Below are 27,351 nucleotides of genomic sequence, written 5' to 3' on the forward strand. Positions count from 1 at the left end.
TCTTACCCAGCAGGGAGCCCGAAGCGGGGCCCAAACCCAGGGCCCTGGGATCATGACCCAAGCGAAAGACAGATGCTTAGCAACTGAGCCACCCAGGCACCTCATGTTAATAAACTTTTTAAAGATTTATTTATTTATTTTGGAGGGGGGAGGAAGGCAGAGGGAGAGAGAATCTCAAGCAGACTCCACATTGAATGGGGCCCAACATGGGGCTCAGTCTCATGACTCTGAGATCAGAACCTGAGCTAAAACTGAGAGTCGGATGCTTAACCCACTGCGTCACCCAGGTGCCCTGCATGTTAATAAATTTATTAATTGAAAATATTTCACTTAAGATAGTATAAAAACTTCAAAAAAGAAAACATCATGCAAGAGGAAAATCAAATAGTAACTTTTAGTACACACATCGATCAACTTCCTAATCCCCTGTAAATATTCTGTGCTTGAATCGAAATTTCAGGGTATAATTATTATTTACATATTTAAGGAGTTATTGGGTATTTAAGTCATAATTTCAAGCAACTACTTAAATTATTTTAAGTTTGTAGTTTGGAGTATCATGCCCAACTTTTGGTTGTAGTGGTCCTATTGTATTCTACACTAGGTGTTTTATTGTAGGGAGGAAACGTGGGAAATGGACCTGCTTTTGGAAGGGAGAGCACAACTTTCAACGTCGGGAGGATGAAGCCCCATGTGGGTCAGGTCAGTCAGCAGTGAAGTGACTTTTCCCAGCCCAGGGGCCCGAATCAGAACGAGTCAGTTCTGGAAGTCTGTCTAAACCCACAGTATGAGGTTTAAAGAATGCCGTGTTCTAGGGTATTGACTGATGTTCTCAGTGGGGAGAAGTTCTAAAGAGGTGGTCAACCCAGAGCCAGGAGTCGGGTGTGGGGCGGTCCTAGTCCTCCCAGTCGATCCTGATCGGGCCACCTGTCAGCATCTGGCTCTGGGGACCAGCCGTATCCTCGCCTTCCACTGCCTCACGACGCACTCGCCGGTGGCAGCCCTGGGCACAGCGGGAATGTTCATCCAGCCGTCCACAGACAAGGACCTGGCAGTGCAGAAACACTTCCTGGAAAGACCATAAATGATAATTAACAAAAATAGTGATAACAGATGAGGCTTGTAGGGCCCCTTCTGGAAGCCAGACGCTATACCAGATGTTTCATATATAGTATCTCATCTCATATAAACAACAGCCCTCTGAGGTGGATGTCGTCATCCCCATTTTACAGATGAGGAAACTGAGACTTAAGTTAGACAACTTGCCCAGATTCACACCATTGGTCAGGTGGGCAAACATATGGAGTCATGTGGGTGATCTAACTCCCCCCCCCCCAAGCATAACTCCTGCCTTTGTATAGGGACAGGAGAGACCTTCAAGAAGGGAACACCTAATAACGTTAACATCTTTGTTCTTCACATCAAAGTCTGGGAAAAACATTGGTGCCTGCATGCGTCTGTGTAAACAAACAAGTTCTTTGTCCAAGCTTCTTCCTATAAGTTACCTCCCAAATCATGCTGCCTGCTTGGGGAGGGAGATCAGGATTAGCCATCATGGTTAACAGTTGTTATAGAACAGTGATATAACAGGAAAGGACATGAATTCACTTAAATGCAGTGTGGAAAAGATAGTTGGTCTCTTAAACTTCCTTTGTTTAAACGTTTCAACAAATCTACTGAAAAAAAAAACCCACAAAGTTTCCACCTTAACATTCTCTCTGTTGCCTCTTATAACCTCTGTGTATGTGTGTTTTTCAAAAATGCAGCATACTCGGGGCACCTGGGTGGCTCAGTGGGTTAAAGCCTCTGCCTTCAGCTCAGGTCATGATCCCGGGGTCCTGGGATCGAGCCCCACATCAGGCTCTCTGCTCAGTGGGGAGCCTGCTTCCTCCTCTCTCTTTCTGCCTGCCTCTCTGCCTACTTGTGATCTCTGTCTGTCAAATAAATAAATAAAATCTTTTAAAAAAATGCAGCATACTCAATATGCATGTAAATTGTTATGACATATGACTTTCAATATCTCCTTTTTCTATATTTCTCATTTTAAAAACTGCTTAATATTACACTAATAGATATGTGGTAGCCCTGTTGGGGGACTTTTTCCCCTTCTCTATAACATCCAACAAATCTCATTTTTCCTTTTTTGCTTGCTTGTTTTTGAGAAACTGTCAGAATTAGAATTTTTAGATAAAAGAATCTGATGATTTTATGGTATTACTACATATTACCAGACAACTTTCCAGAAACTGTACCCATTTATAATGCCACTATATACTTCTCCCTATAACTTTGCAAGCATTGTGATTTATAATTTTTATAAATTTAATATGTATAAAATAATGTCTTATAATTGTTTTAATTGGCATTTTAAGTACTGTTTTCACTGAACAAATCACTATTTGTCTTTTCTGTGAATTTTCTGCCCATATACTTTGCCATATGACTACCACACAGGCTTTTCAACCATACCCCCCCACAACAGTTTAAAATTATGATCATATAGGGGCGCCTGGGTGGCTCAGTCTGTTAGGCGTCTGACTCTTGACCTCAGCTCAGGTCTTGATCTCAGGGTTGTCGGTTCGAGCCCCATGCTGGGCATAGAAATGACTTAAATAAAATAGAACTTAAAATTAAAAAAAAATATGATCATATAGTTATTTTCTTTGAACAAACACAGTGATTTTATTGGAAGAAAGGCAGATAATTGTGACATTCTAGATAGCTAGTTCTGCAGTGTTTTTCATAGAGGTAATGCAGATCCCAACTGTGAGCTCACAGAGAATGTCAACAAACAGGCATGCCAAGAAATGAGGGTAAGGCCTGGGGGTGGGGGAGGGGGTGCGGTGTGGGCTCCAAGATAAAGGTGTTCAGCTCACCTTGTGGTCTTTGCCCACAAACTTGAAGACCGGGACCTGGAAGTGCTTTGCTAGGTGGTCCCGGGCCGTGTACTGCTTCACGGAGTCATCTGAAACACAACTAAAAGCAGGACAGGAGAACACGTAAGACTTGATGGCTTCAGCAGAGATGGAAAAAACAATCTGGTCCAATGTGTTTAGTCCAAAGAAATGCTGACTGGGTGGAGGAGGCTGGGCTGCACTCAAGTTTTTGGAGAATGAAGGAAAAATGAAATTCCCTCCCTGCAAAGGCATCTTCAGCCCTGCTCATGAACACTGTCTGTCCCATTTCTCATTCTCTGTACCCACGAACTGGGCAGGAGGACCTCTTGATACGTCAAGGTATTGAAGCAGGAGCAACAGCAACCACATTTCTTTCAAAGATACCTTTTGAAATGAAGATATCTCTGGAAGGCTGTATTTTCATTTGTAATATATCACAGGAATTCTGCATTCACATATTTGATGATTGGTTTGAGATTTCAAAAGTATTTATTGGGCACCTAATACACATTAACCCCCAAAGGGGGTTCAAAGGCGAGCAAGCCTCAATGTGCGCAACACTGAGCTGCATAAAGATTTAAGTTCCAGAGAGAGTAACTGGTTCTACTGGGAAGGTTCAGTCTCCCCCCAGTTGCTAAACTTCCTTTTTCCCCAAATTTATTGCAAAGTTGTAATTTGATAGGGTCTTGGGGTTTCCATCTCAGTCTACTGCTTAAAGTGAAAGTCCTGGGTTCACCTCAGGGTTAGCTGGGGAAAAGAAGTCTCACTGATTCTCAATTTTGAGACCAAGGTTTAATATTTGATGAACATTTTCTCCTGAGGGGACAGGGATTACACTTGAATTGTCTTTCCTACTGTGAATTTTGAAGGCACTTTAAATTCTGGGTGTAATTTCCTTTTTCTGGATACCTATTAGTTCTTATTTACCAGTTCAGGGGAAAAAAATGTGGGGACCAGAAAGAAAAGTCTATGAAACTGGATCCTTGCTTCACGTGCTTACAGACCACTTTCTAGTTCATTGCTAAGTACTGTTTCAGTGCAGTTCAAAATACCCAATAAAACTGTTTAAAAAGAAGACATTGTGATACCCCTAGTCCATATTCCCCTGACCTGAAGAGAATCTAAATATATTATGTGGTTTCAGTTATTTCTTGTATTTATGTTCTCATTTTCATTTTCTTGAGGTAAAGTTAATATATACCATCTTCTGATTATGTTCTATAACAAATACCTATCACATATCTAATCTGTGCAACGTGTTCTGTTGGGAGCCGCAGAGGCTATAAAGATGAATAATATGGTCTGTGATGTCAAGAACTTTACAGTCTGTATCTAGGGCAAAAATAGTAACATGATATCAAAATGGCACTTTTCATCTAAGGGCCTCACCATTTTCAATTATTTTTACCTAAAAATACCATTGTTTTTCTTTAAGAGAGAAAATGAGGCAGGAAGAGTTGTTACGGGGTAATATACTACAGAATAGGACCGAGGACAAATTCTGGCTCTTGACCTGGTGTTTGCTGTGATTAGACAATGTAGTTCATCAACTCTAAGTTCGCGTGCTAAAAGAAAGTAAGGATGGTATAGGATAATCCAAAATAATTGATGACTCAAAAGATGTTCAATGTTTCACTTTGGAATTCAATGTTTCTTTTTCTGAAGATTACCTTTCTAATTCTACTTTGCTGAGGTTTGTACTAAGTTGCTTTGTATTCTCTGAGCATATGCCAACTAAAACTGGAGAGACATGAATGAGCTGTGTTGAATATCAGGGGAAAATGACCTAATTTAAATGCAAGCTGAGAACAATGAATAATCAAACAATTTATAAATGTAAGCTTACTGCATTATGTTTATTATAGGGCTCTGGACTTGCCTCAAATGATTATTATGATAAATGTCCATTCAATAGTTCATTTGACAGCTATTTAATGACCCTTACTATAGGATAGGCACAGAGGGGAAAAGAGAAGGTAGGAAAATTTCTAGCTCAGGGCGGAAGGAATCAAGGAAGGCTTCATGGAGGAAAGAAATCCAGCTGAATCTTGAAGAAACAGGGAGAGTTAGGCAGGAAGAAAAGGAGAAGATTTCTGCAGAGGAAACAGCAGGTGCAGCGAGGAAGGTGTAGGGAATAATAGAGTCTGGGAGTTGCCTGTAGTTCCCTTTGCTGGGAGCAGAAGCTGGAGAGGGCAGAGGTCTGTGTGTGAGGCACCGTGAGCCAAGCTCAGAGTCGGATTTTATCTGGAGGAATTGTCTCACAGACACCATTCCAGTACTCTCCATTATTGTGCCAGAGATGGGACCATTTGCCTGTTTACTAAATAGACCTCTACTGCTGTGTTTTTAAATTCTTGCCTCTGGCTTTTAAGCATTTTAATTTCTCCTGCAGCATATATATATATATATATATATTTTTTTAAGCTATTCCGTATGTGCTAAGGGCTAGAAAATTAAAAAGCACAGCTTCTTAGAACTTTCTAAAATAAAAATCAGATAGTCCTTAACTGAGCATCTGAATAACAAATATATAAATAAACTTTACAAGCTTTACTAAGATTGTAGATTACATGTTTTGTCAGTAAGCGAGTTATGATTATGCATTTATTTTTGCAAAAAGTAAATACAGGGGTAGGAAAAGACTCTTGGAATGAGAGAAATGTTCCCTATCTTGACTGTAGTGATGGCTTCAATCAATGTGTACATCAGAACTTACCAAACTGTACAATATCAATGTGTATACTCATTGTATGAGAATGGTACTCCAATACAGCCATTAAAAAAAAAGGGGGTGCCTGGGTGGCTCAGTGGGTTAAAGCCTCTGCCTTTGGCTCAGGTCATGATTTCAGAGTCCTGGGATCGAGCCCCGCATAGGGCTCTCTGCTCAGCAGGGAGCCTGCTTCCTCCTCTCTCCTTGCCTGCCTCTCTGCCTACTTGTGATCTCTGTTTGTCAAATAAATAAATAAAACCTTAAAAAAAAAAAAAGGAACCCACATCTAATTCCCACTAAAAGTAAATCATTCCTTAATCTCCTTAGCATTAGGTATGCGAATGAAAAAAAAATCATAAATGATACTTCTACCTTTCATTTTACAACTTTGTAGAGGTTATTTTAAGATGGCAAGAAATCCAAAGAACTACAGACACCTATGAGACCTGTTACTGGCCATGCAAAGCAGCTCAGAATGACACATTTTCCATGTTCTGAAAACAAGCTAAGGGAGGCTACAAGTACTCCTGCTGGCAAACAGTTAAATTTACCAACGAAAGGAAATCAAGAGTCATCAAAGGTTTTCAGCAGGGATCTGACTATATATATATATATGTGTGTATATATACACACACACACACACACATATATATATATATATATATTTCCCCCCCCCTTAATTTTTAACACTTGTTTTTCTTTTGACTGGTTACCCAGGGATTCTTGGAGCTGAGATTTGAGAATTGGGATTCAGGGGGCTGTTATGGGGCTCTTTTTGCTATCCAGGTGAAAGGTAAGGGCTGGAATTAAGACAGAGCAGAACAGAGAGAACAAGTTTGGGGGTACTGCTTCTTCCACAAAAGCCTCTTGGTTGATCCCATGTACTTTAAAGCTGAACATCCCTGTGCAAGAGACTGACGGCAGCAGATGGAGGATGCCTGAGGTGAGAGAGCCCGTAGACAAAAACTAAGCGGACATTTCAGATTCCATGAGGCCCATTAGCAAAGGGCACGGCCCAGGTGGTGCTCTTGTTACTCCATTTCCCTTTCATTGAGCTGCGGGTCCTGACCCTACCTGAGCTATGTCCCACCTGACACTGAGAACAAAGAAGAAGCTGATAAGATTCTACCATGAGTTTGGGGTGTGCGTGTCATTTTCCTGGGAATGTGAGCAATGGGTGTGACAACTGCTAGGCCTCCAACAGGCTCATGAGACACACACAGTTCTCAAGCCAGGGATCCTTAGGAAATAAGGACATCTCTTTTCTATAAAACAAGCAAACAGGGGCACCTGGGTGGCTCAGTAGGTTAAGCCTCTGCCTTCGGCTCAGGTCATGATCTCAGGGACCTGGGATTGAGCCCCACATCAGGCTCTCTGCTCAGTGGGGAGCCTGCTTCCTCCTCTCTCTCTCTCTGCCTGCCTCTCTGCCTGCCTCTCTGCCTACTTCTGCCTACTTGTGATTTCTCTCTCTGTCAAATAAATAAAAAACAACAACAACAACAAAAAAACAAGCAAACAAAAACCAAATTTCGCTTGATCATTCTTCTCCTAAAACCTTCTAAGTAATTCTTGTCTCTCCTTCACTACCGAGCTTCCTAAAAGAGGAGTTGACATTTACTGCTTCCTCGTCCTCATGCGCTTGCAATTATCTGCCTTCCCTCAGCCCCGACACTCACACTCACGCTCTACCCTCTCTCTGATCAGGTTAGTCAATCCTATGTTTCCAAAAGAAACAGGGAGGATTCTTGGTCCTTTATCTCTCTCTAGTCCTGACCTTGTTCCTGGGTCTGATACACATTTCCAACTGCCCGCTGACCTTCTCTTCCCATGTGTCCTGAAGGCATTTACAATTCAATAGTATTATCTGGACTTGTCGTATTCAATATTTCACCTCAAATCTGTTCTTATGGCCTTCCATCAGGGTTAACGGCATTTAGTCAGTCATCTGTGCTAGACCCCTTGGAGTCTCAACTTCCTGCTCCTTCACCAGTTTTTACCTCCAATGTCAATAAACGGTTTTTGAACCAATTCAGAGCTCACAAAAGTGCCCTATTGTTTTAGGAAATGACCATGTATGCTGTGCACTTAGAAATCGGCTGTGAACTGGGGATAATAAATCGTGTAAGCAGCATAATTACCCATCCTGGATGAGGTAGTACTTCAGGATCTCGTCGATCTTGGAGGTGGGGGTGGCAAAGCAGCTCTCTACCAGGCTTTCTAAGCCGTTCACGTGCACCACAGGCTCAATGCCAAAGTAGAGGGAGTCTCGAAGCTTGAGGGTGGGCAAAGCTTCCCGGTAGGGCTCTTCAAACTCATCGTCCTTGAAGATCTCCAGAGTGAATGGGAAGATTCCATGGCTGCGGCTCATGATTTCCAGGGGGGTATTTCGAAGGTGGGGAACGTACCCTTCTGAAATGGTGTACAGGCGTGGAAACTCACAGGTCACCGGGATCAGCACTTTGCTGGTTCGGATGATGATGTCCCCGCTGCTTCCTGGGGTCTGCTTGGGTAGACCTGTCACAAGGTTGCTTGCCACAATCTTGTCATTTACCACCTGAGCCAGGCCAGGGCCAGGAGAGGAAAAAGACTGTATGTCTATTTCTCCAGAGCTCCCCAGTCCATCCCATCCCCCCTCCCACCCAATCCCATTCTTGACTATAACATTCTCCACACTTCTATTTACATCAAAACAATTAGAGACTTGGTTGCTAAAGCCCGAAGGTTTTTTAAAACATCTCTTCTCCTCTTTTTAGCAAGATGCTCTGACTGTTAAGAATTTTATATACTACTTCATGGTCAACCCACACATTCCTTTGGAGTATTACTCATTAAACCTGAACTATGCAGAATCAGCACATTCAAAGCTCTGGTATTTTAGGAAAGAATGGCTTCAGTATATTGTTTTTTTTTCTGGAATCCTAGACCTGCTGATCAGGCTGCGGCCTGACCTTGTGCTGAACTCATCCACAGGCAGACCTTCAGCTACCTCATTTATGCAGACAGCTTTCAGTTCTTTATCTCCAGCCTTGTCTGATCCCCTGAGGGCCAGCAACTCCAACCCACCCCAGGGCATTTCCACTCGATTATTCACAGATACAACAAACACAATTTGCTTGAAGTGGGACCCCCTTCTCCTGGGATAGCACCCCCATATCCCACCTCATTAGATTCCTGATTTTCTATTCATCGGATTCAATAAATAAATATTTGTTTAATTAAATGGTTGCAAGAACCGCGGCCCTGACCTTCTGGATCCAGGTCCCCTTTATTTCCATCCGTCTGGTACACTGTTGACCTTATCGCTACAGCGCCAGCAACCTCACTCTGGGGGATAAAGCCCAAATAGCTCACCCTCACACACAAGGCAGATCCTTGGAAGCACAGTCTTTCCCCACCTCCTTCTCCAGTTTCCTTTTCCAATACGCGTTCCTTGCCAGTCAGTCTGCACTGCCCATTCACTCAGCATAAGCCTTAAATATTCCCATCTCTGACACTGGCTCACTTGTTTCCCATCTGAAACGGCCTTTCTTTTCCTCTCTGTCTGGATAAGCCACACACAGGCTTCCGCCCCAGTTCAAGGCCCACTTGTCTTGACTGCTCCAGTGTTTGTCCCTTTCTGGACTGCAGCGGCACCTGTCGTCTCTATCACTGTTTCTTGTTTATATTGTGTGTGTGTTGTCATCTCAGGCCTACTGTGTATGTTCCCCAGAGTGAAACGTCTTATTTCACATCCCTCAGACTCCAGTGCACATTCTTAGATGAAAGTACAAACCTTTTTCCTCTACCTCGTTCAACACTTGAACTCATCTGTTACCTCATAAATGAACCCTCATCTATTCTTTACTTGTTTCCTTCAAGTAAAAAAGTTGGTCAGAGGAGATGCAACCAGCCTCCTGGTGCTGGAGCTGATGCACTCGGGGAAATGTCTGCTCATATCAGAGAGACAGGACTACCGAAGAAGAGAAAGAACAGAATTCTTCTCACCTCTCTGCGCTCACAGGGCCAGGACCACAGCAGATGCTCAGTAATACATGTGTTAAATGAATGGCATACGAGTTTTTGAGCTGCATTCTGTCATGTGGAAATATTTCATCTATGACAAGCCACACAGCATACCTCTGTCAACACCTCCCAAATAACTGGCTTTTGGTCATCCCCCAAGTGTCCTCCAGTAAGAACCTACATCAACCACTGTGCCACACGTCTTGAGGGAGAAGAGGATGTTGACGTGGGTGCCATTGGAGACTCCTCTGCAGGAGGTGTTGGTCAGGAAGAGCTCCAGACCGCCAACCAGGTCCCTGGGGATGCTTACTTCAATGGTATTCGACTTGCACAACACGGGGACTGTGGCAGAAAGGCGGCACTGTTAGAACCGAGAAATCTGAATTGGGAGAATGATAAGGAACACTTCTTGGAGAAATAATTTTACCCTCCCACAACCTGGGTTTTTATTCCATCCTCAAGGAAATCTAAGAGACTCAAAACAAGTTGGTGAATGAAACCAGGACTCCTAACTCCCCAGGCTGTGGTCAAATAATTCTCCTCAAACACACTGATGTCCAAATGAGGAAATACTGCTCAAGTTTTGATTCAACATTTATTTCAAAGTACGGATAGCATAGTTCTATGAACTGAAACACCTAACGGAATAACTTTTAGTACAAACAATTTATTGTCAATACAGAAAAAGTACTGCTTTGATAAATGCTTAAATTACATAACAGTACTGCTTTGACTTTACCATTAATTATGTCTCATAAAACAGAGGTAATAAAAACAACGTTAGTGTACTTGGGGAAGAGTTCCAAATTATCCTTGCATTGTTCAGTAAACCATAAATGCTGACTATAAATTCTACTTTAACTTAATATGAAAAGGATTGCTTTTCTTTAGTGTTCCTGTGTTCACTTTTCCAGGCTCTACAAATACCCTAAAAGGAATATTTATGGTTACTGTCAGAAAATATGTGAGAATATATCATAACAATGACACAGCATAAAGAAATCAAAGGTAGGTGCTCATTAAATATTTGCTAGATGGATGAGTTAAGATTCTGAACATAAATAACTCGATTTCCAGAAAATGGTTGTCAGAAGATTATTGATGCTCGTATTGTAATTGTAGGGAGAAAAATCAGTTCTCTAAGGCTTTTAGCTTAGTTTCACTACCCAATTATCTGTTAGAAAAGAAAGGAACTGCATCAGAGTCTTAGACTTTAAAATTAACTACTAATTATACTACTAATAAAAGAAATTGGGGGGAAATTCATAAGTAAAAAGCAAAGGAAACTGTATGACCCAGCAATCCCATTTCTGGGCATATATCAAAAAGAACTGAAAGTAGGATCTCAAGGACATATCTGTGCACCCTTGTTCATAGCCACATTGTCCACAATATCTCAACCATAGAAGTAATTCAAGAGCCTATCAATGGATGAACGGCTAGACAAAATGTGGTATATCTATACAATGGACTATTATTCCGCCTTACAAAGGAAGGAAATCCTGTCATATGGTACAACATGGATGAACCTGGTGGATATTATCCTAAGTGAAATAAGTCAATCACAAAAAGACATATACCATAGGACCCCACTTACACGAGGTGTCTAAAGTAATCGACTTCATAGAAATAGAAATAGAATAGTGGTTGCCAGGGCACAGGGGGAGGGAGGAATGGGGAATTGTTGTTTCAAGGATATAGAGTTTCAGTTTTGCAAGACAAAAAAGTTCTGGAAATCTGTTGCACAACCATGCGAATATATGTAACACTACTGAACTATACATTTAAAATTGGCTTAGGTGGTCAATTTTCTGCTCTGTGCTTTTTTAACCACAAGTTCTTAAAAAACAAAGGAAAATTAACTTTTTGGCAATATGTTCTTAGAGAGCTTCTCTTTTGAATGATCCCGGAGTAAAGATGCAGGGGTACCCGCTGCCGAAGGAGCTGGTGTTCTAACAGACGAGAATCTTGGCCTACTTGAGTGAGGAAGGCAGGGAGGTTTGGGGCGGGGCGGGGGGTGAGGAGCAGAGGTTGAGCCCATCCATGTACTACCTTGGCATGTATGGTTATCCTCAGACAGCACCAAACCCCGGGGACATTCACACTGGTAGCCCTTCTCAGACACGAGGCAAAGGTGGCTGCAGCCACCGTTGTTACTGTGACATCCTTCAACGTCTGCAATAAAACCAAAAGAAAAGGACATGACCTTGCAGGCCTCTTCCCCAAGGATTCTAGTTCTTGGGCTGGCACTTGGCATCAGGGAATACACTTGGCTCACCACAGTATCCCTGGAGCCTAATTCAGTCACTGAGTCATGTAGGGAAGCCCACGAAAAACTGTTTAAGTGAGTTGGGGGGAATCGGAGGGGGAGATGAACCATGAGAGACTGTGGACTCTGAGAAACAAACTGAGGGTTTTGGAGGGGAGAGGGGTAGGGGGTTGGGTAAGCCTGGTGGTGGATATTATGGAGGGCACGTATTGCATGGAGCACTGGGTGTGGTGCATAAACAATGAATATTGGAACACTGAAAAAATAAAATAAAATAAAATAAAATGGAAAAAAAATGTGATTGCTACGAAGAGCAATCTTACAACATGCACAAGCTCTAACCTCTTCAGCTGGTCATTTTGTAGAACGTCCTTCAGTCTGGATTTGTCTGTTTTTCTCAGGGTGGTATTATAGTTTGGGGGAGGAAGACCCACAAGTCACTTCTTAATTGCTGTCATATTTATGGCACCCATTTTCAAATTTTATAGAATATTACTGATGTAAAGGGGACTGACAATTTAAATGTAACTAGACTAGGTAGGTGGATCAGTTAGTTATTGTCAATTGGTTGGATCACCAGACCCTCCCCTCAAATCTCTAGTAATAGTGGAACTGGGATATGTGTCTCAGGCTGACAGCACACTATAAAAATGAAGCCTGGACAACACACTTGGTCCACTCCACTAAGCTCTTTGTGACATACCTCTTTTGAGTACACTTTTAAAAGTTGCCTTTTGAAAAGTTTTGCATTTTGGGGGAGCACTTGAGTGGCTCACTCAGTTAAGCATTCAACTCTTGGTCTCAGCTTTAGCCTGGATCTCAGGGTCATGGGTTCAAGCCCCACCAAAAAAAAAAAAAAAAAGGTAAAAAGTTTTGTATTTTCAAAAAGCAGACTCAACCAGATGGACAAGAAAAAAGGATTCAACTGAAAACTAAAGGAACTACCACATGATTCTATAGTTAGTAGAGAAAAATTAATGACTTTTGTGGGCTCTAGACATTATCTTTTATTAAATTCTGGCCCATTGTACAACCTTGTAAGTTTTCCCCGTACATGGCCACACCCATTCATTCATCTATTATCTATGAGGGTTTTCTCACTACAGGGCAGACTTGAGTAGTTTCAACAGATTCCATATGATCCACAAAGATTAAAATATCTACTTTTTGGCCTACACAGAAAAACGTGCTGCCCTTGTTCTAGGGGTAAGATAAATTTTAAAAATGCTCTCAAATCATCTCAGATGGTCAAGGAAAGATATAAACTGATATCCAGTTATAGTCAGAATTCTCAGTTCAATAATAGTAAAAAATACATATTTCTTTGGAACATCAGTAAATTAACTGGGGATGAATAAATTTTTTTTTAATTTTTTAAAAAAGATTTTATTTATTAATTTGACAGAGAGAGATCACAAGTAGGCAGAGAGGCAGGCAGAGAGAGAGGAGGAAGCAGGCTCCCTGCTGAGCAGAGAGCCCAATGCGGGGCTCGATCCCAGGACCCTGGGATCATGACCTGAGCTGAAGGCAGAGGCTTTAACCCACTGAGCCACCCAGGCGCCCCGGGATGAATAAATTTTTGTGAAACATAAAGAGAGTGTAAATTTACAGTGAATTAATCCTTGCAAAACTTAAGACAGATTAGGCTATTACCTGTTTATAAACCTGGATACTTAAAAATGATAAAAGTTTATAAACCTGGATACTTAAAAATGATAAAAAAATGATAAAAGATACTTAAAAATGATAAAAATGATAAAAGTACTTAAAATGATAAAAAATGATACTTAAAAATGATAAAAAAATGATACTTAAAAATGATAAAAATGAAAAAAGTAGGGGTTTTTGAAACAGCTGAACATGATGTATAACAATGTAGAAGACAGTGTAAAAATATACTATAAAACATTAAGATCAACATTAATGGGACTTTTTTTTTTTTCCTAAAAGTGATCTTCCTGGGGTCCTGGGTGGCTCAGTCTGTTGAGCGTCTGACTCTTGGTTTTTTTTTTTTTTTTTTTTTTTTTTTTTTTTTAAAGATTTTATTTTATTTGACAGAGAGAGAGAGAGAGATCACAAGTAGGCAGAGAGGCAGGCAGAGAGAGAGAGGAGGAAGCAGGCTCCCCGTGGAGCGGAGAGCCCGATGCGGGGCTCGATCCCAGGACCCTGGGATCATGACCTGAGCCGAAGGCAGAGGCTTTAACCCACTGAGCCACCCAGGCGCCCCTGACTCTTGGTTTTGGCTTGAGTTGTGATCTCAGGGTTGTAAGATCAAGCCCCACGTAGGGCTCCACACTTAGTGGGGAGTCTGCTTGGGATTCTCTCTCTCCTTCTCCCTCTATCTCTCCCCCTGCTCATGCATGTGCTCTCTCCCTCTTTCTCTCAAATAAATAAATCTTAAAAGTCAATCAGTAAAAATTATCATTTAATTTCCCGGGGTCTCAATTTCAATATTTGTAAAAGGAAGGGTTTGGAGTAAATGTTCACTCCGGATATTTCCAGGTCTAAAACTGCAAAGCACAAAATAAGTTGAAATTCTGAGTTAGCTTAAAAGATATAAGTCTCTTATGAGGCTATTCCAAAATATTTGGATAGATTTGCCAAGAGGAATTGTGGGTCATTTTAGTTATCTTTCATTTATCCTTCCATATTTTCTTCTAGGAACATAATTTTCATAATAAAACAAAACAATAAAAATTACTTAAAAGTAAAAAGAGTTTTTTATTTAAAAAAAAGTCTAATTTTACAGACTAACCAACGAAAACAAATATGTTTGAACTATCAATAAAACTTAAAGGTTTCAGGGGCACATGGGTGGCTCAGTTGGTCAAGTGTCTGACTCTTGATTTTGGCTCAGGTTGTGATTTCAACTTTGCGAGACAGACCCCTGCATTGTGCTCCTCACTTAGCGGGGAGTCTGCTTGAGATTCCCTTTCCCTCTGACCCACACCCTCCTCACCGTGTGTTCTCTCTAAAATAAATAAATAAATCTTAAAAAAAAAAAAAAACCCTAAGAGTTTCAAATATGAATCTTAGGGTTAAAGTACAGCTCATGAACAAATTTTATCTTCTTTTAAAATACTTTTTGATTGGGATTATTAGGTTTTAAAATTATATGAGGATTAACAGTAATACTTCCAATAAAATGCTCATGAATAATTACAAATGTTCCTCATGGAACATTTCATTAATATTCACATATGAAAAGATTATTACATAAAATAATTAAGATTTAAGGAAGATTCAAGACATTATCCTTATTCAATAAAATTTAAAGTGCATTTAGTCTTGTTATAAGGGACAGTAGTTTAATATTCTGGCTAATGGTCCTTCAGTGAATAATGCAAACTTTGTTGCATGGAATAAATTATGGGAACTAGCCATAATTTTTCCTTTTGGGGTAGTATTTTATTATGTTGAATATAACTAGAATAAAATGAACTCTTATAAACAGTATTATACCACTAACTCAATTAGCCTCAGGGACAAATCATATGTCCTCTGTAAATGATAATTAAGTCATTTATCTCTTTATATAATCTTCAAAGAGGTGGTTTTTTTTTTTCTTTTGTTCCCTCAACTCCTAACATCATGAGATTCAGACTTATTTAAGTAGAAATGGTAACATTTTAGTTGTGATAATTTCAAGGGCAAATGTGCCTTACAGAAGGGACATTATCTAAATTTCCTATCGTCGTCACAGTATACAATTTCAACTATTCGACTTACATTACAAATTCTTTTTTATTACTTAATCGTGTAGAATATACATAGCCTTCCTGTTGTCGATTGAGCACCTGACTCTTGGTTTTAGCTCAGGTCTTCATCTCAGGGTTGTAGGATCGAGCCCTGTGTGGGGCTCCACGCTCAGTGTAGAGTCTGCTTGAGATTCTTTTCCCTTCCCTCTTCCTCCCCTCTGCTCCTTCCCCCTGCTCATGCTCTCTCTCTCTCTCTCTAAAATAAATGAAATCTTGGGGTGCCTGGGTGGCTCAGTGGGTTAAATCCTCTGCGTTCGGCTCAGGTCATGATCCCAGAGTCCTGGGATCGAGACCCGCATTGGGCTCTCCGCTCAGTGGGGAGCCTGCTTCTCTCTCTCTCTGCCTACCTCTCTGCCTACTTGTGATCTCTCTGTCAAATAAATAAATAAAATCTTGAAAAAATAAAATAAATGAAATCTTAAAAAAAAAAAAAAAGGATGTTACTATCTCCCTCACAGTATATCAATCTCCAATAAATGCAAAGCATAGCTTTTTATGAACCAGTTTCCCCAACCACCAAGATGTTAAGACTCACCTAATGGAACTTGGCAAAAACACAAACTGTAAGGCCCTCCCCACTGAACGAAGTTTCTAGGAGAGAGGCCTGGGAACAGCCAGGTGTGAAAGCATCTGGGTGATTCTTCTTAGCAGGAATGTTCGAGAACCACTGCTATAAACCATTTGTTATGCTACCACCTCTATTATCTTGCTGCTGCAGGTTTGTTCCTTGGATCTGTGGCAGAGATGTCACCTAGAAGTTATGTAGAAATGCACTATCTTTGCCTGAGCCCAGACCTACTGAATCAGCATCTGCATTTTAAAAAGATCCCATACAATTTATGGGCACATTAAAATTTGAGAAACACATAATACCCTATTTTTATTTCCCAAATTAAAATGTGGGAACCTGGATGGCTCAGTCTGTAGAGAGCCTGTGACTGTTGATCTCAGGGTTGTAAGTTTGAGTAGCACGTTGAGGGTAGAGTTTACTTTAAAAAAAAAAAAAAAAAGAAAAAATGGCTCTCTGCCTCTTGCAAAATGCAAGAACTCCCTCCTTTCAAATATCGAAGATAAAATCAACACTGAATTCTGCCTGCAACATGACCGTCCTCAATGACAGTGAACCCCTTTTTGTCATTTCTTTACACAGCCCAACCTTGACTCTCTCCTAATGTTGGACAGTTTCATGAACATCAATCAAAGAATAAGCCAATGGTTTAGTCTGGGCTCTTGATTTGAATCCCTTCTTGGCCATTCTCACCTTCACATGTCTTGCCATCACTTCTTAGCACACGGCCAACGCCACACTCACAGCGGTATGAATTCTTCAGGTTTACACAGATCTCACTGCAGCCACCATTGTTTTGCTCACATTCATTTTCATCTGTGGGAGAGAAATCACACCACTTATGTCCTGTTTGCTGAGCAACTCAATCTTTCCCCAAGCCCCTTAGCAGAATCTTCACATCTCTCAGAGCCTGTTGATTCATTGACTCCTTTGCTATAATCCTTATAACCACTTCCATCAACCTGGTCTCTTCAACCAAGTTATTTGTCCATTTGCCCCAGCTAGAGCAGCAGGCACTTAGCCATTTGCCAATTAATTCCCTTCTAAGACCAAAACAGGCAAAATGAAGTTTTGGGGTATTTTTTGTTGTTACCTGGATTCACCTATTTTTTGGTATAGGTGAATATCACTTTCTCTAGTGAGTTCCTGAAAATTTGCTAAATAAAGATAGACTTGTAAATTAAACTGTGTTTTAAATACATCAAAGGAACTTATATCACAGAAGTAAATAGCTGATAAAAATTTTGTGTGAAAGTCTTCTCTTATAACATGACAATAGCCCTTGAAGTCTATTTTATTTTTTAAAAATTTTAAAAGATTTTATTTATTTGTTTGACACAGAGAGAGATCACAAGTAGGCAGAGAGGCAGGCAGAGAGAGAGGGGGAAGCAGGCTCCCCACTGAGCAGAGAGCCTGATGTAGGGCTCAATCCCAGGACCCTGAGACCACGACCTGAGCCGAACACAGAGGCTTAACCCACTGAGCCACCCAGGTGCCCCTGAAGTCTATTTTAAATATTGGACTATTTCCATACTATATTTAAGCAATGATTGCTAATCTTTTTAAGAATATGATGAAGGATATGGACTCTTGCAATTAAAAAAGGCATAGCTGGGAACAATTGTCGATCCCCTTCCTTCTACAAAGAAAAGGAAGCTTGGGAACTAAATGTATCATGGCTTGGGGTTGGGGTACTGGGATTTAAACACCCATGGGGTGATAGAAGGCATGGCCTTGGGCCCAGGAGAGGAGGTGAGCTACAACAGAAAGCCTGCTTACCTCCATGACCTCAGAAAAGATATCCTTGCACTGAAGGGGGGATTAGAAGAACTTTGCCCCAAGGCCCACAGACACAGTAAGCAAGCCTGCTCTGAGGCTCCAGGAGAGAGAAAATCCTTTATAAACAACAGGAACCCCAAGTCAGGCCTTGCCATGGTTGAAACATGAACTTGCGGCTGAGAAATTGGTATAAAATTTGGCTTGGACCAACGAAGCTTCAGTGATACCTGACAGAAGCATTTGAAAAACCACTCTGTAGTCAAACCTCCACAAATCAGGCGGTCAGTGTGGTTCCACAGAAACACAATTACGACAGAAGGTGGTTTGCCACGAAACACTACACGGGAGGAACTGATCCACTATGAGAATGACTTGGCAAGATAACAAAAGGGTGGCTTTCAACTGGAAATAACAGAGTAATCCAGAAAAGTCCATATAATACAAGGATTTTAAAAATTACTAAGCAGATAGAAGGAAGGATAGTAACCAAGATAAAAGAAGTGAGCAAAAAGACAAGGCAGAATTGAAACCAAATAAACATAGCACTTGTAGAAATGGAAACTATAGGGATGTCTGTGTGGCTCAGTGGGTTGAGTGTCTGCCTTCCACTCAGGTCATGATCCCAGGATCCTGGGATAGAGTCCTGCATCAGGCTCCCTGCTCAGTGGGGAGTCTGCTTCTCCCTTCTCCTTTTTTGAATGATTGGAGTATGTACTTTATACCTAGGGCACATCTCAATTTGGATGCTAAATTTTCATTGGAATTACGTGATTGGTATTTTAAGTTGGAGCCACTACCACCTGGAAGGTGGATGGTGACAGAGACGCTAGCAGCTCTCCTGAATGTGGCCACATCCTGTCCCAAGCCTGCACAGTTTACCTTGAGACTGATTTTTTTTTTTTTTTAATGTGAGAGAGCGATACACTTGCACTGATTTAGGCCATTGTTATTTGGGAGTTTGTTGTCATTTACAACTTAGATACATTCCAGTTTTATGGGTTTGCTCTAGAGAAAATCTCACACATGCAATATCATTTTAATGTCAATTTTAAGAACAAAAATAATGCTATATATTCTTACGGGTACATACACAAAGAATAAAAGCCTAAAAACAGGGACCAGAATACATACTAACTTCAAAACAGTGATTAGCCCTGGAGGGTGGAACAGGAAGATGAAAAAGGAGATGGAGTGAGATGGCTTTACTTGTATTTGTAAAATTTCATTAAAAAGAAAAAGGAAGAAAAAAATGGACTATGGTTAAATCTGGGTACATGAGTTATATTATTATAGCATCCTGGCCAATAATGCTATTGTATTATTTTCCTTTACTCTTCACTCTGGCTGAAAAAAATTACATAATTTAAAATGAAGAATTAAAAGTATCTTACATTTAAAAAAAATAAAGGAAAACTGGCATATACACATTAATACAAAATTTTGCCTTTAATTTCAGGGAATTCATGATGTCCCTGAAACTGACAGGCAGACCTCAGGTAGGAACTGGGGGTTTTCCCCTATGCACTGCTAGGCAATGATGTCCTAGATAAATTGTTATGCAAGAGGTGTGTATGATATGCAGATTTTGGCTTAAAAAGGGCGGTAAATAGACATATATATTTGTATTTTTTTTATTTGCCTAAAGAAACCCTGAGAGCATACATAAGAAAATAATATAAGAGATTACCTGAGGCTCAGTTAAATCTCTGCCTTCGGCTCAGGTCATGATCCCAGGGTCCTAGGATTGCATCCCACATTGGGCTTCTTGCTCAGCGGGGAGCCTGCTTCTCCCTCTGCCTCTCTACCTTGCTCTCTAACTATCTTACCTAGTCAAAAGTTATATTGAAACAAAAGCTGAGGGGTACCAGGTAGCTCAGTTGGTTAAGCATCTCTTGATTTTGGCTCAGGTCATGATCTCATGGGTTGTGGGATCAAGTCCCATGTCAGGCTCCACACTCAGTGTGGAGTCTGCTTGAGATTCTCTCTCTCTCTGCCTCCCCCATTTGCATGCACATGCTTTCTCTCTTTCTCAAATAAATAAATTAAAAAACAAATAAACAAACAAACAAAACCCACAAAAGCTAAGTAATGAAACAAAGCCTGTCTTAAAATGACATCAAATATTTTCCAAGCACACTGTGTGTGTGTGTGTGTGTGTGAGAGAGAGAGAGAGAGAGACACACAGACAGAGACAGAGACAGAGACTGAGGGAGGGAGGGAGGGAAGATTAAAGGACCCATCCTCTCCTACATCCCAAACCTTTTAGTATTAAATCACACAAAGTCCATCACGTAAGAGCCCTAACAGCTGGTATGGGGAGGCATAAACATGCTCATAGAATGGTCAGTGGGTTCATTCAGGAGGCTGAAGAAAAAAAATTTTTCTAAAATAAGAATCTTTTTATCTATTTTTCAACCTAGACCCCATTCCATTCTGACCAGTTACTATTCTTCTTGAGGAAGCAGGTATGGGCCAATCCTCCCCTTTTCTGTGGATGACTTTTAAATCTATTTGAGTCTGCATACAAAAAGCTTCATAATGGGAAAAGATATGATCTTCAATCTTGGGTTTCTCAACTCTCTTTTCTTCCAGCTACAGACAACAACACATGTGTACAAGTAAACAACTCTAGATTTCCTAGAAAATAATCTGACTCTCCTTTCTTGCTACTCAGAGAAACCGAAATTATGGTAGTGAAGCTGTAGGAGTTTGTCCTTAGATTATTCTAGACTAAAGTCATCCAACAGAAATACAAAGCAAGCCACATAAATAACTTAAAAATTTCTAGTAGCTGTATGAAAAATTCTAATAATACATTTTATTTAACTCAACATGTCTAAAATATTTTATCTTGATATAAAATCAACATTAAAATTATTGAGACATTTTCCATTCCTTTTTTTGAATGAATTGAATATGTGTTTTATACCTAGAGCACATCTCAGTTTGGATGCTAAATTTTCATTGGAAAAACTTGATTGGTATTTAGAGTCATAAAATTTACAGTTGGTTACTCAAGTTGTCCCAAACATTTTCAGTTTTCCAATGACTGAGCCAAGTATCAGTTTTTAAATTAAAATTAGGTAAAATTAAAACTGAGTTTTTTTCAGTCATACTAGCTACATTTCAAGAGCTCCAAGCCACACAGGGCTAGGGGCTGCTGTACTGCACAGTGCAACTCAATCTGTCTCCACACACATATAAATTTGGTTTGAGGCCTCATTCATGAACTAAAAAAGGCAAATACCATTCTAAGTGTTTAGAGTCACAAACTAGAAAAACAACAGAGCTTTGTGTCTGGAAGGGTTTGATGTGTCCTTTTGATCGGAAAGGCCCATTTCTATTTCAAGATTAGTTTCTTACCGAAGCATGTCTGCCTGTCGGGGCCTAGCACTGTCCCTGGAGAGCACGTGCACTCGCTGGTGTCCACGCAGGTGCCATGGCAGTCCTCATCGCAGATGTCATAAAAATCTGTGGAAGGATGAAGTTGATCTTGCATGAGAGGCAAGGACCAGGGGACACTCTCATTCATGAGAAAGCCTCATGAGTTCAATCATGAGGTATGAGTTCACGGACAACACTGAGAGAGTTCTCATTGTTCAGGGTTTATGTGACCCAATGGAAAGAGATACTGCCCAGGGACATCTGTCATTCAGAACAATGGTTCCCAAATTCAGATCCATGGGCAGAGAATCTCTGCAAATCTAAAACCTCACAAAGCTGTAGAATAAAGAAGTGTTATGCCCTACTCTTCTATGTGCTCTTTTTTTAAAATGCATATAGATTTTGATGGGACTAATACAAAAATTCATTTTAAAAATATTCCCGACCTCAAGTAGCTTTTTCCCATTACATATCATTTAAAGAAATCAATGGATACTAAGCACAATGCTACCTTGTGAATGTCTGATATAGATCTTAAAAAGGAGTATTCCATACTCAAAATGGTTGGAAATCCACTATGTAGGTAACCCAAATCAACACTTCATTTTCTAATGTTTTGTTTGAATGGGACAAAGATAAAATAAAAAAGAACTGATCAGAGTCACAGCTCCTCTCCCTTTCGGTTTCTTTAAGACATTTTTGGAAACCCAAGAACAGATCACAGAAATCACAATCTGAAGTTACCTGTGGCCCTAAGTCAATGTTATCCAGACTCTGAGATAGTACCATAACTGGATTTCATATGGTATTTTCCTGATGCCGTCTGATGCCTTACAGGGGAGGAAAAAGAGCACAGAGAAGGTACTCACGACCACAGTAGACATGAAAGCAGACACTGGGCTTGGTCAGACGGTACACATAGTAGCCTCCCAGGCAAGCCTTGACCTCCACCGTGGTGTTCCAGAGACAGCAGTTCCCGTTGAAGCTGGCACAGGCCTGGCGTTGCACGATGCCATCACCTTCTAGAGGGTGGCTGCCATTGAGCCAGACGGGGGCATGGGTTCCACAGTGATTTTCTGGTATGCAAAAGGTGGGCATGGCATCCCCTGCCATGCCCGTGAAGCGGTACCACTCCCCATCCACATGGTTGTCACAAAGAGGGGGTCCTTGAGACTCATCGAACTGATGGTCAGTGTTCCTCCACGGCTCATTCAAACTGATGTAAGCAGAGCAAGGATCTAGGGCTGGGAATGAAAAGACACGTCAGGGGCACCTGTGAAGTTTCTAATTACAATGGCAATAGCCTGAGTCCAGCTTCTTGATCTTATATTTTGGCTTTCTTCTTTCTTTCTTTCTTTTTTTTTTTTTTAAGAAAGAAATAACCTAAAATCCCCCACAGTAGCTGTTTAAGATTCCTCACGTTGACTTAAACATGTTTTATAAATACCTTTTACAAAATTATTCTGAATCTGTTTAAGGTTTAGTGTTACTTTGGGACCAAACTTTTTATCCAGAGTAATCATTTGCTAGAGGATAGTTGTTCAGACCAAGGGAGGTTAGGATTATAGTCTTGCTGAACTCTGTAGTGGTCAGAAAATATTCTGAATATTATGTTCAACTGGAGGCCATATTATATGAAAGTATGGACAAACCTGGTATCCAGAGAAAAGTGACCAGACTTTTAAGGGAGTCAAAAAAATTACCAACTGGAGAAGAAGTTGAGAACTATAGTTGGGAGAAAAAAAAGACTGAAGAGTATGCATCAGTTCTCACAACTCTAGGTATTCTGATACAAGAGCAAGAACAGACTGCTGGGAAACTTTTAGTTCAGGTAGGGAGTAATGGAGAGGACTATCACAGTGTTGTAAGCTCTTCATTTTTGGAAATTTTCAGAAACTATTTGGATAGTCCTTTGTAAGCAAGATTGTGGATGAAAGTTTGCCCTGTTGGAAAATGTGTTTTGTTAATAAGGTACATCATTCCACTGAAAAGGAAAATACCTCTGGCACATGCCCACTATATTGAAATACACAGCATACTGACATATTATTACCAAAGATATTCTCAAAGTGAATGTTGGTATATATGCCATCAACTCATTGAAAATATGAACTTTGTGTATAAACAATCAGCATGGCACCACTATGTATAATAGAGCGAAATATCTCAAGCTTGCATTTTTAGTGCATAAATCGCATGGACAAATATCTCATCAAAAATACTTTAATGACTACAGATACCAGTAACCCCAATATTCTCGTTGTTTCTCTCAATTTCAGGGAAGCATTGAATTTATGTAGGGAAATTGTCCTTAGGAAGAGTCTATAAAACAAAGAAATTCTAGAAAGGAACACCAGCCAGAGAGTACCACCCTTTGTAATGCACAGGAGGCTGACTTACTTAACATTGTAGGAAGAGAATTCACATTAAGGCCGATACATTTTGTAGGCAGAAAATTCAGTTTTAGCAAATACTGCACAATAATTAAATATGATGGGCCATGATCATAAAATTTAACTTGTCTAGAAAACATTTTGGATTTTCCCAGTCCCCATTTCAAACTCCAGCTCACTCTCTAAATTCAGTCATATACAGAGGAGGGTGTAGCCTAGTGCTAATGACCTCAAAGAGAATACGATAGTATGGGACAGGAAATAAGTAGGCTGTTGCATTTTCTGGAAATAACACGTTTGCGGAGTTGCACATGGCAGGGGCCACTCCCTCTTTTAAAATGTCCCTGAGATATCCCAGCTGTGCCCTGGACCATATTCGATGTCACTTGAGGGCAGGGAATGTCCTCATACAGACTTTCCCCTCTCAAACTGGAAAAATTCCCTCATCTGCTCTCCCAGCTGTGGTTCTCTTAAGAAGCAAGATTTCCAGGGCAATTTCACAGGTGATTATAAATTCATAGAAATAGCTGGTTGATCTCCTTGGCTCTAATTTTATAAGAAATGGTTAGGTACTCAACTTTTAATGGCTTTTGCAGAAATTCCTAAACCGCCCTCAATAACTATTTCATGATTTATAAAGTTTTTCCTTAAATTTAACTGTCATCTCTTGTGTTATTTGTTAAAAGTTCACTTCCTCTCGTTGAAGGGGACATATGGCCCAAATGGGGAAAATTTACCGACTAGCTTCTATAAAATAAACACATTTTTTAACTTCCCCACGCAACATTTTTCTTTCTTTCTTTCTTTCTTTCTTTCTTTCTTTCTTTCTTTCTTTCTTTCTTTCTTTCTTTCCCTCTCTCTCTCTTTCTTTCTTTTTATTAATTTTTTTGACAGAGAGACAGAGGGAGCACAAGTAGGCAGAGTAGCAGGCAGAGGGAGAGGGAGAAGCGGACTCCCTGAGGAGCAGAGAACCCTATGTGGGGCTCTATTCCAGGACCTGAGCGCAAGGCAGACTCTTAACAACTGAGCTACCTAGGTGCCCCACCCACCCAAGCAATATTTCCTGACATTAAATAACCCATTCCTCTCCACCCGTCAATCCTTTAATAATCTGGCCACCGGTATTCTTGTTTTCAGTCTCTCCTGGGAGCCTGGAATTCGGTATTTTGCACAGTGCATTCTTAGTTGCCTTAGTACACACTCCTTAAATGGGAGACCTTCAAAAAGACGCCCCGGGGGTTCCTTTCAAAGTTGAGTCCGGGCCAGGCCGGCCAGAAAGTTCCTCAGTCTTTACCAGTCCTGCCTGGCGGCCCCTCCCGAGTTCCCCCACCCCGGAAGCGCAGACGCCTGCGTGTCCCCAGGGCCAGCCCCTCGCCGCGGCCAAGTGCGGAGAGCAGACCTCAGGCAGCGTCCCTGCCCTTTCGCTCCCAGCAGTCCAGGTGCAGGGGACGGTGCCCCTGGGCTGGGTCCTGGGTCCGGAAGCTCCCCGCGTTCTTCCTTCCTTCTCCCTCCCTTCTCCCTACGCTCCCCCTTTGCTTCCTGCCCCCTCCTCCTCCTCTCCTTTCCTTCCCCTCCTTTTCTCTCACTTCCCTCTCCTTCCGGGGAAGACCCCGCTCCCTGCTCCCCATCCCCCAAAGCTTTCCCTTTATCTCACTTCTGGCATTGAGTCAAACGTCCTAGAAGGGCTGCAAAAATTAGATAACATAAAAAAGATCTGGGATGGGAGATCTGTGATGGGAACAGGAGGTACTAAAGGGAGAGTAAGTAATAAAGAAAGGAAAGACAGGGAAGTGGTAATTCTGAGGTGGTGGGGGCGACTTTTGCTTAGACAAGTCTTGGCTAATTATTGGCAGCAGATACAGGGTGATTAAACTTAGTTCAAAACTCTTTCTAATAGATTTTTTTTTAATGTCAGCTTTAGATTTAGTGCATACTTGAGAAAACAGTACAGAGTTTCCATATACTCGGTGCCATTTCCCCTATTATTAAACATCATTCGTTGGTGTGGTATCTTTTACACAATTAATGATCCAGTAGTGATGTATTATTATCAACTCAAATCCATAGTACAGATTTCCTTAGTTTTTGCTTTGTCTTTATTCCAGGATACCATATTACCTTAATTTCCACATCTCCTTAGGGTCTCAAACCTATTTTTAATGTGTACCCTTGAAGGTGCTAGCACAAGATCTGAATTATCGTGAAGAAATAAATCAGGGTCAACTAAACAGAACTACACAGAAGGGCCGAGAAGGATGGCTCTGTCCAAATCAACCTCCTCTCACTCTCCCTCCCAATTAGAATTTAAATTCTATTGGAAAAAGGAGAAATGTGTTAGTAACTGGAATTGAAACTTTGTTTTGCCTTCTTGGCAACTTTTGTGCCAAGGCTGAGAAGGGAAAGAGTTTAAGATTCCCTCAGTCTATGCAATAGTCATATTTTTCAGATGTCCAGATTGAGAAGTTCTGTGTCTTTCACAGGGATAGAGCTTTCGTTCGGCACCTTGTATTCATTAAAGAAAAAAAAAACCAAAAACCTCTATCCTCAACTCTAAAGGTTATATTTTTGCTCTTAAAGTTGGAATTACAAAAGTGCCTATTACATAAAGAGGTTAGAATTCTTTTTACATGGACTCCGAGAAATATTTATCTAGTGGAAAGCTGTTGGGGACGGTAGATCCACGGGAATTCCAGATGTCCAGGCAAGAGGCTAACTGGAACATGAAATAGAAATTCTTTGAAAATACATCCATGGTAGGTTATCATAGGTTTTCTGACACTATTCTAAAACCAGTATTTAAGATACTGGAATTTAAGATACTCTTAATCTGGACATAATAGCAAAGCCCTACAACAAAAAGTGTGTTGTGACAAGTACTCAACACAAGACTCACCCACTGGTGATGCAGGTATCATTGTGATGAAGAGGCAGGTGAGAAGCAGGGACTGAAGCATCCTTCTGGACCAGCCACCAGAACAGATTGGAAATCCTCTTAATTCCAGTTGTCCTTTGTCCCTTTCTTTTTCAAGCACTTTTTAAAAAAAGGCCGCTAGGCTCTTCTGAAAAAAGACTTTACAGTACTGGCTGGGGCTTTATCAGAGGAAGAGGATGAGTGGGATACGGTATCCCTTGCTCTGGCCCTGACCCCAGATAGAAACACTGTTTTACGCTGTCAACAGGGTTATTGATATTTTTCTTTAGAGGAGGGGGAGCCCATCACAATCCCTCATCCTCCTTTTGTTTTCTCTCAAGAATTCCCTGCAACAAGGCCCCCAGTATCTTATCCAGAAGGAAACTCTAAATGAAGGACATCCCCTCTTGTCAAAATCTTGTTTTGTGACTTCTAGGAATTAATTTCATGATGTTGCAGTCCTACCATTGCTTTCGGAATGAGAATGGGATAAAGCCAGATTGATGTAGCTGGTCATTAGGAAATGTCTTGGTCAGATGGTGAAGGAGTTTACAATAGCACACAAAAAAGTAGTAAGGAAAGGTGTGGAATGGGGACGATATTGTCCTGAAGCAAGCTCTTAAGTGTGTTCTATGATGGTCCTTGGTCTCAAAATTTTCAAAGAAACCAAGTTTAGTTGT

At 40.8% G+C, this 27,351-nt stretch overlaps 1 protein-coding gene across 1 annotated transcript; it reads right to left on the reverse strand.

Annotated features, from left to right (window-relative positions):
- Positions 1 to 110: 110 nt before the first annotated feature.
- OIT3 (oncoprotein induced transcript 3) lies at positions 111 to 26,777 on the reverse strand. Its single transcript, XM_080822555.1, has 9 exons — positions 26,654 to 26,777; positions 22,237 to 22,611; positions 21,347 to 21,454; positions 16,898 to 17,020; positions 11,662 to 11,784; positions 9,791 to 9,951; positions 7,746 to 8,161; positions 2,877 to 2,976; positions 111 to 1,069 (listed from the first exon to the last, which is right to left on the reverse strand). Exons 1-9 carry the CDS (start codon positions 26,712 to 26,714, stop codon positions 896 to 898), a joined length of 1,641 nt encoding a protein of 546 aa, XP_080678681.1. The 5' UTR covers positions 26,715 to 26,777; the 3' UTR covers positions 111 to 895.
- Positions 26,778 to 27,351: the final 574 nt, after the last annotated feature.

Source organism: Martes martes, assembly GCF_963455335.1.
Source record: "Martes martes genome assembly, chromosome: 14".
Lineage (NCBI taxonomy): Eukaryota > Metazoa > Chordata > Mammalia > Carnivora > Mustelidae > Martes > Martes martes.

Excerpts from the sequence above, each read along its gene's own strand:
- OIT3 (XM_080822555.1), bottom strand. The coding sequence starts at position 26,714 with ATGCTTCAGTCCCTGCTTCTCACCTGCCTCTTCATCACAATGATACCT. Across the intron at positions 17,021-21,346 it reads CGACAGGCAGACATGCTTCG|ATGAAAATGAATGTGAGCAA; the intron begins GTAAGAAACTAA and ends TCTCTCCCACAG. Across the intron at positions 1,070-2,876 it reads TTGTGGGCAAAGACCACAAG|GAAGTGTTTCTGCACTGCCA; the intron begins GTGAGCTGAACA and ends TGGTCTTTCCAG.